General features: G+C 36.4%; 1 protein-coding gene across 2 annotated transcripts; it reads right to left on the minus strand.

Moving 5' to 3' along the window:
* Nucleotides 1-587: 587 nt before the first annotated feature.
* On the minus strand, nucleotides 588-9,178 carry LOC147870094 (uncharacterized). Of its 2 annotated transcripts, XM_087336892.1 has the most exons (14): nucleotides 8,614-9,177; nucleotides 7,085-7,232; nucleotides 6,325-6,405; nucleotides 5,803-5,901; nucleotides 5,043-5,243; nucleotides 4,475-4,579; nucleotides 4,332-4,382; nucleotides 4,170-4,233; nucleotides 3,882-4,085; nucleotides 2,645-3,509; nucleotides 2,265-2,430; nucleotides 1,642-1,806; nucleotides 1,382-1,534; nucleotides 588-1,080 (listed from the first exon to the last, which is right to left on the minus strand). In XM_087336892.1, coding segments are annotated over exons 1-14 (2,538 nt in total). In that variant the 5' UTR covers nucleotides 8,616-9,177; the 3' UTR covers nucleotides 588-846. The 2 variants fall into 2 exon arrangements, with proteins under 2 accessions (XP_087193018.1, XP_087193025.1); XM_087336899.1 differs by lacking the exon at nucleotides 5,043-5,243 and having other exon boundaries at nucleotides 8,614-9,178.
* Between the last annotated feature and the right edge of the window lie 4,785 nt (nucleotides 9,179-13,963).

Here is a 13,963-nt window from a genome sequence, read left to right on the forward strand (position 1 = left end):
ACCTTTGGCCATTGGCATGCCAACAAAGAGACTTAATCTAACCCTATTGAGAGGGCTCCCCTTTAGGTTTAAAAAGATACGATATAAGTTTATCTCTGAGTGCTTATATAAGCATTGGCATTGCCTTAATGAAACTATGATGTATACGATTTACATTTTCACAAGTTTAATTATTAATAACCATTTATCTTGAAGAACTATAGATAGTCTCAAAGAAGCTATTATGTAAGGGATTTACGTTTTCACAAGTTTGATTGATAAACATTTATTTTCAGGAAATATAGACAGTAATTCATTATTTGACAACGCATTGTAAGACTGCTATTTAGAATCGTCATTCATCTATCCTGTTCCACAATACCTCCTATTTTGCCTAAAAATCCTCATAAAAGTGAAAACATTACATGCAATTCATACTGATTAAAAAGAATGGTAATCCATGTAGTGAAGACTTCAAATCCTGATTAAAAAAGAGTGGATACAAAAGAGAACCATTGATTAATTAAAGACATAATTTCTTAAAAAGGCTTTAAGAAACATTGATAAGAGCCCATTCTATACAAGCCAAAGGCAAAAAGGAAGGAACGCTGATTATATATAAGCTATTGAACTTACCCTAATGGCGAACTATCAAGACAAAGGAGATGGGATCAGATTCTTTGCTTTTCTTCCATATCCTTGTTAAACTACTGAACTAAATTTCCCCTAACCTATATAACAATCAGGTATAGTAGGAACGTCCTGAAGGTCTCCAAAGAGTGACAAAATACAACAGTCTCTCAGTTTCTCTCGCTCTCTCTACCTCTACTTCTATATATATATATATACGTATGGGATCTAAATAAATTATTTGTTTACAAGCTCCAACCAAAAGCTCGAAGGATAGGTCTCCATGTCCTTCGCAACATTGGAGCAGAGCTGTTCGGCCTTGTCATCGTGACCACCTGCGAAATTATGAACCCTAAAAGCCAACTGGAAAACCCTCCACATCATTTGAAAGCTACCCTTCAATTTGATCATATCTTTCGGAGACACATACTCATCCCCTTCCCTTAAACCCGCTTTTGACCTCTGGCTATCCTGCAAGATTTTCCACCAAAACTATTTTATTGTCGAAAGGTTGTGATTTGTCTTTAGGGTTTTGTAAAATCGTAACCGTTTTCAATCGAAGAGAAAATAAAACGAAAGAAAAACAAGTTCTTCTATTATCTTTCCCAACTATGTCCGTTCTGGCACACATTTGACAACATGTGATACTACAATGACCTTTGACCTGTTTGAATTTACTAGTCACACATTTGACAACCAATGAAAATAAGCAAAATGCCAAATCTAATCAAACGTGGTTTTAACTTAATCAAACATAATTATTATGACCTACCCTCAGTGCCAATGCCAAAGATCGAGAAGAGAGGCCAACCATTGCCTCCTTAATACGAACAATCATATCAAAATTGAAATGGATCTTTTGGGTCTGAAACCTAGAGATGTCGTCATCCTTGGTCCTTTCAATGGTCTCTACATCAGTCTTTACCTGTTATCGAATATAGTTTGACAAAGCATGTTAGTGGCGCTACTATGTTAAAAAGATTGACACAATACCAAACATTTTGTAGGGAACTTGATCTATTAGTAGCATACCTTTTCAAAGAAGGTTATAATTTTGTCAAGATTTTCCGCCATCGGAGATTCAACACTCCAATCCTCAATCTGTTGTGCGAGGGAGGACATTCTCAAATAAAGAGATGCCGCAGCCCTTACTGTTTCAAGCTTTTTAATTGGAAACCCCTCGAACTTTGCCAAAACCTAGACATATGATACATACTTATTACAACAACAGCTTGTATGAATCTTATCAAAACATTACTGTATGACTATTTTACAAAACTTGTTGTGCTTCTCTTTTGTGAATGCCTTCATGCACATTCTTTAAGACTGGATTGAATCTTTTAAACAGATTAACTAATAAAAATGAAATGGTGCATTCTATGAACAAGGAACTCTATTTTAAAAATGTATCTACATACTATACTATTAGCGATTCTATGGTGATTTCAGCCAAAAATCTATCAATCCTAAACCAGTAAGGTTGCTACTGTAATTGTTGAACATGAATCACATTTTACCACGTTAATTCTTTAATATTGGAGTGAAGCACGCATATCATATGAACAGTAATCTTCCTGCAATTTATTTAGCCATTCAATTCAAGGATGCAGTTTAGACAATTCCTGAAATACATAAATCAAAATCTCTTTTATCACCTGCGATTCATCGGTGAGTTGTTCCAGCACCATCTCGATTCTCTCATAGAACCCTACTAGTTTTTCCATATCTCTAGTTTCAAAAGATTCCAAGCTTGCTTTAACTTCTATTATAGATGTTGCATGTTTCTGTACATCATCTTCTATATTTCTGAAATAAGAAGACCTACGAAACAAGCAAATTGAGATATTAGGTTGATGATTGCGCATAATTTCAGATATAAGAAACAGAGAACGTACAAGTAATGTAAATGTATATCCATTAACGAGGTCCACATACAAGAACCATATAAATCCAAACATAGATATATAGATACATGCAGTTATATTTCTACATACATGTTCCCACAGACAACCATGTCTTTTAGTAGTAAACTTACCTTCTAGTTATTTCTGCCAAAGCTTCAGCCATACCGTCACGACTGTTTGCTCCAGTACTAGTCTTCCGTTGTATAGCCATATCTGCTAGTGTAGACTGATCATTATCTGTTCCATCTGCTTTTTTCTTCATTCCCATGTATAATCTACTTATAGTGACAGATTTTTTCAGTTTAGTAGTCTTATTATTCAACAATCTTCTTGCTCCAAATGGAGGGGGAGGAGGTGGGGGTGGGGGTGGGGGCGGTGGAGCTGAACCCAATGGAAAAGATGATTGTTTCTTAACCACTACAGATGAATTCTTAGGTTTAGATATGGGTACTGCACAAAAAGTACTATCATCAATTTCCTTCTTTCCATTTTCGATCTTTGATATCCTTTGAGCTACATCTATGTTCTTCTCTATATCTTCACTCGCAACATCAATTCGGTTACTTATATTGCTTTTCTCTGGATCTTTGGTATTCACCATATCTTTTTCATACAGTTCAACCCAACATACATCAATTGATTCGTCATGGTCATGAAAAGCTAATAAAGAGGTCTCTTTCTTCTCATCAACTGTCCAATGGGATGATGGTTTGCTTCCTTTACTCAGATGATAACTACTAGAATTCGGTGTGGGTTCAGGTAAGACTGATGTAGGAGTGCTTTGATTGTTATCTTCTGAAGGAGATAATGATGATGGAGAAGAAAACCCTCGTTTTATAACATCAGAAAGCTCAGTTATTCCAGACTTTGGTGAGCATTGTAAATCAGAGGTGCATGAGTATGCTGACATTGGGCTGAAGCCTGTATCAACTACAGGTTTTGATGCACGTGTGATGTGCTTACTAATATCCTCTAGTTTCTTCAGAGTTTTGTGACCTTCAGCAAGAAATATACAGTTTAGCTCCCAAATGCATTTTATCAGCTGCACCAGGTAAGTATTAAATTTATAATACTAAAAACAAATGAGAATCATGACCTTTAACTAATAAATATACAAATTAGTAGTAATAAATCCCTCTTCTGAACTTTATCAAGAAAGATATAAATTAGTGATGCAAACAAAGTTTCATGACCCATTAACACGAAATACACAATTATAGATGAAACCAATTTCATGACCTCCACTAAGCACACGAGTGCTATCACCTTCACAGAGAAAGATGAAATTAGGCATGCCAAAATACAAATTAGTTATGACCTTTGCTAACAAATGCACAAAATAAAAGGATATTTATTTTGGATACTTACTTAGTTGTTCTAGTTTGGAGGCCTCTTCTGCCAACTGCCGATTCATTTCCTTGGCTTTAGACCTAAATTTGGGGCTATAACGTTTTCTTGTGGATCTTGTAAATCCAAAAGAAGGACTGGAAGTGGTTAATGGTGAATTACTCCTTCGGTCCATATAGCTGTTGATATCTAAAGTACTATTTCTCACAACTTTTAACTCTAGTTCTGTAATAAGATATTAGTTGTTATTACTCATTGAAAATGGCGATAAATAAACTTCAGGCTATATGTACAATGATGACATCCTACCATGCAAAGTCAATCGAGTAGAGGCCTCATAATAATTATTATAACAAAAGTCCTTTCCTGAATCCTGCATAGAACAATTTTAAAAAGGTCTGAGACAATGCATTGAGAGTGACATACAACATACCACATCAGAATTCACTGTGATCAACACTATATTTATACCCTGCAAGCAGTCTCCATTGCACATAGTGTTTGGTAGAATCGTTGCATTTGCTGCAAAAATGCATGCTAGACCTTAGGAATTTGCAATCAACTATAAATTGGTGGATGGAAAATCTCAGTACTCAAGTAAATTGTTTACACACCTTGAACATAGACTCCTTTTCACTCTTAGAGGGATGGAATGATTGTATTGAGGATACATTTTCTGAACATAGATCATTAAGGGCGTTTGTTGTACTTGCAAGTACCTGATCAGCATAAGAAGTTTGCAAATGTCTAATGATGATAAAAAGCATAAGTCGTTATGAGCATTGCTTCTGATATAACAAATGCCCTTCACAAGAAAAAGCTTCTCCACTCATATGATGCAGAGTGGCACGTATCATGACTTATTTGGCATTCATTAATTCCACTCATACGATGCAGAGTGACAACATATCTTAACTTATCAATTATGAACTTTCACATTATACAACTATGAACTTCTTCACATGCTAGCTATTCTCTCTTCTGATTCATCATTGCCTTTAGAAATGAACAATGCATTACATTACAATGCATTACACAAATGCGCACCATTTCTTTATCCAAGAAAATGGACTGAATCACAACGTAATTAGGAATGTTCATATGATAATAATGGACTCCAATAGATGAGCTTTCCATGAGAAGAATAAATGTACAGATAAGATGAAGGTTTGATTTTGAAACCTCATCAAGATCTGCAAAGCTCTCACAAGGAGGAAGCTTCAACACCTCTCGCAGATCTGCTACCCTGCGACGGAGTTCTGCAAGCACAACAAGACCTCCAAACCAACCATAGCCACCAAGCCGCGCATTCTCTATATCTTTCAGTCGTGTCATGTTCATACTTAAACGAACTTGAAGGGGTAATTCTTTGGCTGCAATCACCTACAATATGTGGCGTATGAATATATCAACTCCAGAAAACAAAACATCACCAAAATGAACGGGAGTAAGAAAAAGAAGCAGTTTCAAGTGATCTGTACTCTCAAAATTTTAAAAACCGCTTTTTAACTCTTAAGGTTGAAGAGAAAATGCTGTCAACTTTCATGAAATTGTAGAACAAATTTTTTCTTGACCAATTTGCGTCACAATAGATGAAGTTTTGTGAACTGATTGTCAAAAATGTTCCCAGATATTAGTTATGCAAACAAAGTGGGAGATACAGACTCATTTCATTCGATAACGTTAAGGAAGACAAACTGTTCTCAATGTGATATAAGTATTGTAAATAAACTGGGTGTGTGGCTGTGTTTCCTAAAAAATATAATCATACAAGGAATATTCAAACAGTTGAACGAGTGTTAATAAAAAAGAGAAGTAAACTACTTCCAATGGTTATATCAGTGGTTAAAATAAATATGGATACCTGTGTGTGTGCGTCAATAGAAAATAAACAGCAAGTAAAAGGGAATGAGAAACAAGGACGTTTAATTAATTTTCTTACTTGCAAAGCTATGGATCCTAAGCATTCTTTCAATCGATCCTCACTCTTAGTGACCATGTCTTCTAACGCCATCTTTCTGCGTAGACACTCATCCAAAGCCTGAAACACAAAAAAGACAGAAAAGCAAGGGGTTCCGGAGTTATATTTGTATTTGCCAAAGGTACGGAAAGTCCAGCAACAGAGATAATAATATCTAAAAACAACTATAGAAATTACGCCCTCCCTCCATTAGAATTTGGGGTTTACAGAAAAATAAGAAAAGAGAAGATTTTGATTCTTTTATCGACATGTTTGTTCAACAAGAGAAACCGTGAACAGAAAAGAAATCCTTTTTAGTGCCCCTGGTGTGGAGATCAATAAATTCGAATTTTTAGTCAGGTATATACAGACTGCAAAGAGAATGGAGAAAAAAATAGGTATCTATTATTTGAATCCACAGTAAAAAAAACAGACATTCTGGTCTAGAGTTCCTGTAATAAGGAGTGGAAATTTTGTATTTGGGTGAGGAAAACAGATATATACCCTTTCATATATTTTATCCACTGACGCTGTGATCATTTGTCTGAGCTCTTCTTGCTTCTGCGACTTATCATCTCCGATTTCCTAAGTGAAAAAATGCAATGTACATCATAACAGAGAGTGATCAGCTTTAATAAATGAATATATAAGAAACCCAACGCATTTGAGAAGCAGGCAAAAATATAGACAATATCTGATTTGATTGAAAGTAAAGATTACATATGATAAGATCATGAGATTTTTCAGACGGGAAATTTTCGAGGCCAGATATAGGAAGAAAATTTGATTCAGTGCCCAGATGGATTACAAAAGAAATTGTTCAATATCGGTATGACTAAGACAAGAAAGTAGTAGGTGAAATTAAGGTTGCTGATAGATAGGGAGGAAAAGTTAACTCAATGCCGACCAGAAATTAAGTTTTCTGCTGAGTGGAAATGGCAAGGATAGATATTAGAAACTGTAACGAGATCTCTGATTAAATTTTTAAATTTTGAATGCAAATTTTGGGGCGGAGTGGAGGGATATGTGTGTACAAGAACACACTCTATATTAGATATATCTTCTGCAACAGGGATCATATATGCGAGTGGCAATCCCATTAGAAACCACTGGTTTCCGCATGACTTTGATCTGTGTTGTGTTTCAATAACAACACTTGATCTTCATCTTGTCCCTAAAGACATGCTTTCACGTCATGCTTCAGCAAGAAATAATGTCTTTCCAACTGAGCTTTACAAAGTAAAGTTATATTATATTGAATTACCTGCCACAGAGATTGGAGATCGGAGTGGCGATCTCCTCTCGGAAAGCATCCAGTTTCATAACCATGATCTGCATTGTATCTCTGAGAGTGGAACAGTGATTTGAGACTTGGCACTTTGGGTCCACACTGCCCTAACACTGCTGCACACCTATTTAACCAATAAACCAAGACACGTCACTATTCAATAGTACAAGCTTAACTTTAGTCAAACACATGAACAAGAGATCTTTGCACAAAGCTTAGTTCAAGTTTAAAATATGACAAATTATTATTAGCAGAATGTTCCTTACATAGAAAATAGCATTTTCAGAGAGTGCAACACAAATACTACTTACTAACAGATTAAATTTCTTGTTATAAGAAACGAATTGATATCAACAGCGGCTTAATTGATTTAGATAGCGAAAAAAATATCATTACAGAAACCTTAGTTTCTTGGTCAAAAATATGACAGATGATCATCATGCAGCACCTTCCGTTTTTTGCTCTAAAGAAGCGGATAATAATCAAGAAGTTTAGATTTTTAGATAGTAAATAAGTTTTCGTAAATGTAAATGGAATATTATTAATAACGACGTCATTGATTATGTTACCGAAAAGTTTATCATTAGCAGAAAGCTTAAGTTTTAGTGACGAATAACGGACTATTAGTAACAAAAGCTACACATGGTGGTTATTAAAACAGATAGTTATCGAAAAGCTTAGTTCTTTCGTCAGAAGAAATAGGTAGATAGCAGAACAAACAAAATATCAGTAAAAATCGTCAGGAAGTAATCGAGGAAAGCTCAAGACGGAAGCTTTTCTTTATGCCAAGGAAATCTCTCTCAAAGGAATCGGCCATTAGCGAACTATATGAATTTAGCTTCACCTTTAATTTTCGTTAATGTTAAGTCAAGAAAAATCAAAAAGGAAATCAACAGAAGAAATCATGGATTTAACATAAGATTTTTATTGTCGTGGAAGCTACAACTAATAATCATAACAGAAACCGCAATCAAATAAGAAGATGGAGGAAGCGAAGGCCAGGGTAAAAAAAATGTTGATTAGTAAGGAAAGCTATTTTCGTTCGTGAAACAGAAGAAGAAGAAATTGAGAAATCTGTGATGAAAAAATTAATCGAAATTAAAAGCTCAAACACCTGAGCTCTCCCAATTGCTATGATGAAAGCTTGTTAAAACAAACTGACTAGATTACGGTATCATACTGGCATCAGCAGAAGGCCTTTATCAAGTAGCAATAAAATAATTGAATAGCACAAGACACTCCGCATGAAAATCAAAGATGCGATATCAGAATAGGTGTAGTAGCTCCTAATGAAAATAATTAAAAAGGATAAGAGAATATTTTGATCAATCACAGGAATTATACTAGATTAAATAAAACGAATGATAATAGAAGCGTTTCCTGAAACTGTCAACGGATTAAAATTCTACAGCGGATTAGCACTAGAAGCTTTAGTGAATTAAAAACAGATATTAGATCAGCAGTAGAAGTTGTACCAAGTAAAAGAGTATGAAATTGATACTTACATCTTATTGCTGACCAGACCTCGAGAGAGAGCGTACTGAGCTCACAGCGGAAATGCTTTATGCATTAATTCCGTGATGTACGTTCGCTGGGATGAAGTTTCTATCTATAGCTATGCAATTCCATCTGGAAACCAAGAATGTAGCTTCAGAAATGGAAGCAGATTAACGGCTTGTTTGTAAGGAAGCTCTAGTCAGATACAGATCTGCATAAAGTAGGAGAGATCAGAGAAAAGATAACATCAAATCATGGAAATCTCTCTATGCCTAATTGTATATACATATGTTCATAAAAGTGTTGTGTTGCCTTCGTTCGGTAGATATCAACCAGCAGACAAACAAAAACAAGAGAAAGCAAGACAGTGAAAAAAGGTCTGAATATCTCAGTAATTTTTTATTGGTGAAAAAGAATGCGAGGATGGAGTCGAATATAAAATAAGAAGGAAGACAAAGATGGTTTGGTAAGAATTCAGTGTACATTGGATGGAATATAAAGATCAATATGATTTCACGACTGCGGAAACTTCACTTCACATTCATTCATTCACTAAGCTTTCTCTTTGTCTATTTCTTTCATCTTCTCCTCTTCCTCCTTTCTTTTGTTCCTCTCTCTCCTTCTTTTTTGTTTGGTGTTCTTTAGTTCTTCTTTCTTTTCATGAAAGCAACCCGTGATTGATCATTCAAAAAGAAGAGATAAAGAAGAAGAAAGCAAGAAAAAGGAGGTGAAAAAGACGGCGATGACAGAAAGGGAAGGTAAAAAATGGAAGATGAAGGCGAAAGAGAACATGAAGAAGAGGAAAAGGGAAAAAAGAAGCGTACCGTGAATCCAACGGAGACTTTCGGTTGTGTTTGTTGTTGTTTACTGTGAAGACAAAAACGAGGAATAAGAGGAAAACAATGACTTGTGATGGTATGTACTGCGATGGCGAGCTTCCATGGCGGAGAAAACGTGAGCCGGGTTTGATGCGGGCGACAGAGAACGCAATAGAGAGGGAGTGAGCGGTGCTGCAGTGATGAAGGAGATAGAGAGATACAGGCAGAGATGGAAGGAGATACAGAGATATGAAGGGGGGGGAGGGTTTTCTGTGTGGATAGATGGGGATTGTCGCAATTGCAATGGCAATGGCAATGGCGAAGCTCGAGAGGTTGATTGTGAGAGAAGAAATCAGTTGGAGTTGGAGGGGGGGAGTGAGGAGTGAGGAGGAGTGAAGGAGAGAATTTTGAACTTTTGAAAACGCCTTTCTTGGTTTGACGGTAAAGGCGAGGACACCAAAAACATAAAATAAAATACATAAAGACGGACATACACAGACAGACAGAGTGTGTGTGTGTGTGTGTGTGTGTGTGTGTGTCTCTCTCTCTCTCTCTCTCTCTCTCTCTCTCTCTCTCTCTCTCTCGGGCATGAACAATGAATCTATGGTCTAACTGACTCTAATATGGACAAAACAACCACCCATAAACCCTACTTACTCACTTACTCTACACACAATATCCTACACCCAATCGGAGCACATATCAAGCATTCCCAATCTCTCGTGATCCTTATGGACCGGCCTCGCCCTACCCCAATGCTATTGACTCAGGCTTATTGAGTTCTGAGTTGCCACATGCATCGTGCGTTTTTTTTGAGTCCCCCCTCCCTACTACTCGTGCCGCAAGTTGAGGTGCACCGCGTGCAATCACGAGATTTGGGAATCTGCAGCATTCGAATTTGGGTTGTTAGATAGTATGATTTTAGTTCATTGATTGTGGAGAGTCTCATAGCAACACCCCTGTTTATTTGTACGATTTTGCCATAAATATGTAATAAACTTAACCTTGCCCACGATTTTCTTGGGAGGGTCTACTATTACATGTTGAACGTGAAAGCAAAAGGGTGGTGTGCCAAGGAATGTTTGGGAAATTAGAGGAGATTTGCAGAGCTGGTAACCATTGCATCGTTGCTTGATGTGTCAACCATTGCCTTGTATTTTTTTTTCTGAGGCATTAGATAGATAGATTATATTGTTGTCAATTAAGTTATAACGATGGTCATGAAAAAAATAAAGTTTGAGTGTAGCTTTTCTTGGATCCCCTCCCGTTCCTTCAATGTGAAATCACAACTTTACCTCTTGTGACAATTTGTGATTTTATCAAATGTTCTCAATCTTCTTACTTTTTGGCTCATCTCTGATCTCACTCGCTCGGTCAAGGGGACTTAAAAAAGAGATTCGAGGCCATAACATGAGAAATGGAAGCTTCAGGATTGAAGGTAAAGCGGGAGGAATATGTATTAACCGTCGATTTATTCCCGTTTGAGATACATATGTATATGTACATACATAATTTGAAAATTTGTGTGTGTGTTTTCATAAGCCATCCGAAGGTGAGGAAGGCGACTGATTCTTTTTCTCGTCTTCCAATGAAAGACTGCTGCTGATGATGATGATGCTATTGATTGAAGTCAGTCAGCCCCCTCCCCTAAACCCATTCCCTCTCTCGTACGGACCACGAATTCCAGTTAGACCAGTTGAAGCCCACTAGCATTTAAGATTCGCTCGTTTCTCCCAAAATACATCAATGAGGGAAGGAAGGAAGGAATGGCTCATGAGTCATGAGTGAGAAATGGGAGTGAATGGGGGGGGGGGGGGGGGGGTACTTCCATCCAGCTTTAGCCTACTCCACAGTCTGCGACTACTACTACTACTACACTTTCAGTCCCCTCATGAGTTCAATAATAAGATGTATTCTCCAAATTATCTCTTTCTCGAATCTCCACTATAACCTTAAGATATATATATATTAATATATATTCATTTTTGTAAGTTAATTGAGCCATCAAGCATCCCTTTTCTCGAGGCAATTGAGTGCCAGAGTGAGTGAGGTCTACTTAGAACCCAAAAAGTCGGCCTCGGCCTCGCCCCCGCCCACCGGCCGGCCGAAAAAGACACAAATGAGATGCCCTCTACACAACCAACCACACACATACAAGAGCCATCCATCTCTTTGGAAAGCAAACCCAAGGCTTAATTAAGTGGGAACTTACTCAGGCATGCCACTATTACTAAAACCGAAATCATGAGGCGTCTCATCCTATTGCGGCCTTGGGATGGGTCATGAAAAGTCCCCATATTTAATCTTGGTATTCCTATTTGGTATTTGTTGTATTCCATTTCTCGAGCAATTGACCGACATATATCATATTGGTCCCGTTTGCCTCCCCACACAGACACAATTAAACACATCTTTTCTTCTTTCAATTGTCTCTTACTCTAGTCCTCTCTTCTCAAGTTTGGGAAACCTACGAATTTCTAGAGCTTCCTCTCTCTTTCTATATATTTGTGTGTGTGTGTGTGTGTGTGTGTGTAGAAACTATGACTTCCTAGAGTCTCCCCTCTCTCTACATACACACATACATACATACATGTACATATATATATATTCATTTCCTTTATGTTCCTCATGGAATTTTTTATTGTGTGATAGGCGTCCTAAATCTTGAAGGTGTGCCAAATTTCGAATACCAAAGCACTCAAAACCCCTCTTTCACTTGTCGAATATCAAGTTCCAATGATGGTGGCTCGAGCATATTCATCGTACCTCGAGATGCCCATCACGATTGAACCCCATCAATCAACACACATTTGCGCCATTGCTGAAATGTTCTGGTGACATTATCATGATTCATGACACATCATGTTAATCTATCTCATCGGACATCACTTTTCGGTTGAATGAACATCATGTACGCTACAGCCTACTATTCATTCCTCTTTTTTAACTTGAACCCTTTTATATCTCCATTCAACTCTATGGTGCATACACAAAGTTTGTAACATTTGTTTTGCATTGATTTTATTCAACATTTTAAAGCATTTCAGACCTTGTATAGTAGTTTAATCATGTTTTAGAAGTGGACTTTTATCTAGCTTTGTGAATGAAAGGATGATAATTTTCCTACTTTTTAAACATGATATTAGACTTTTGAAATACCTCATATGTTACCTTCGTTTTTACAAGTCTTTGGATGTTATTGATTCATTTTGTTAGTATATGTCCATACACAATTTTTACATAGTTAAAATGCGTTCTATACTAAGTTGAACCTTCATAAAAATTGTTTTTCAACTTTTTTGGAAAATAAAAATGTTTTTCAACCTTCTTTGGCCACATGGATGAAATTAATGCATTGATTTATTGTATTTCAAAACATGCTTTCCATGACAAAGATAACAAGGCAAAACCAATATTGGATGAAGTGTTGGAATACCATTGTTGTGTTGCCTATCTGAAAATTTGTATGCCCTACTGCTATATATTTCAGCACAGGTTTGAAGCCAAATTTTTGTTTATGAAAATGCCAAATAAAAGTATGAAAGTAGTTGTATTGCATGTAATGTGTACAAGTGAAGCTCCATGAGGAGTGAGTGTTCATTTATGTTTTCGGTAGGCGTATACTACATCACTTTCATCATTATGTAAGTCACGAAATCTAATTTGATCGATTTTAGCTAAAGTCAACCTTTACCTTTGTCTACTCGGGGAAAGTGTAGGATGATTTTGCTTTTACTGGCCTACCTTTGTACTGGATAGTCATGTCAAAATGTCATTCGTGAATGCTCTCGCTATATACCAGCCTAGAAAAAGCAACTTACAATATCATATCATTAAAACAAATTTTGTTAGGTGATTTGTGACTCCAACTTTACATATTAGCAAGGAAATTTTGTGAGCTCAATTTTAGTGACATATATTTCGCCGTAAGAAAATGTAAGTCCAAAATCTCTTATCATTATTATCACATGCTCCGTCCACTCTTAACAACACATGGTTGTGAATCAAACAACAAGAATGTAAAATATTACGTGGACAATAGCTTACAAGAATTCATCTTCTAGTTTTACATCCTTTGAAACTAACATAATTTTCATCATCTACCTAATTAACATGGACTAAACGAATCAAAATAGATATTGGTTACAAAGTTGTGATTCTCTGTACTATTCTATCATATATTTGTACTTTTTCATTGCATAATGGCATACATAATATGCAGTTAAGCTTCATTGAGGTAGAACTTTTATTTGTTACATTGAATATCTGTAACCAAGTAGTTGTTCCTCACATTACTCTACAATTATCCTCATACAAAACGAATATATCATAGTCATGCTTGGTTGCGCTCACATCCTCCTTCCTTTTGGCCATGCTTTGTGTACCGAGATCCTACACGTTACTCCAAATTCTCATTGTTCAACAACTCTAGAGAGTATGTTCCATTGTAGTATTTGTCAAAAGTAGACGTCAACAATTACCATCCACTAGCCAATCGAGGATTATTTGGTGAAAGAACTTGAATACGTTCTTTAGTAAG

This window comes from Azolla caroliniana, unplaced genomic scaffold (genome assembly GCF_043228905.1).
Source record: "Azolla caroliniana isolate FFs.n. ecotype wild unplaced genomic scaffold, voAzoCaro1.0.p SCAF_1, whole genome shotgun sequence".
Lineage (NCBI taxonomy): Eukaryota > Viridiplantae > Streptophyta > Polypodiopsida > Salviniales > Salviniaceae > Azolla > Azolla caroliniana.

Bases quoted from the DNA above. Each gene is read 5' to 3' on its own strand.
- LOC147870094 (XM_087336892.1), bottom strand. The intron at 4,234-4,331 runs GTATAAATATAG...TGTTCTATGCAG, and splicing joins CAATGGAGACTGCTTGCAGG to GATTCAGGAAAGGACTTTTG. The intron at 1,535-1,641 runs GTATGCTACTAA...ATTCGATAACAG, and splicing joins TTATAACCTTCTTTGAAAAG to GTAAAGACTGATGTAGAGAC.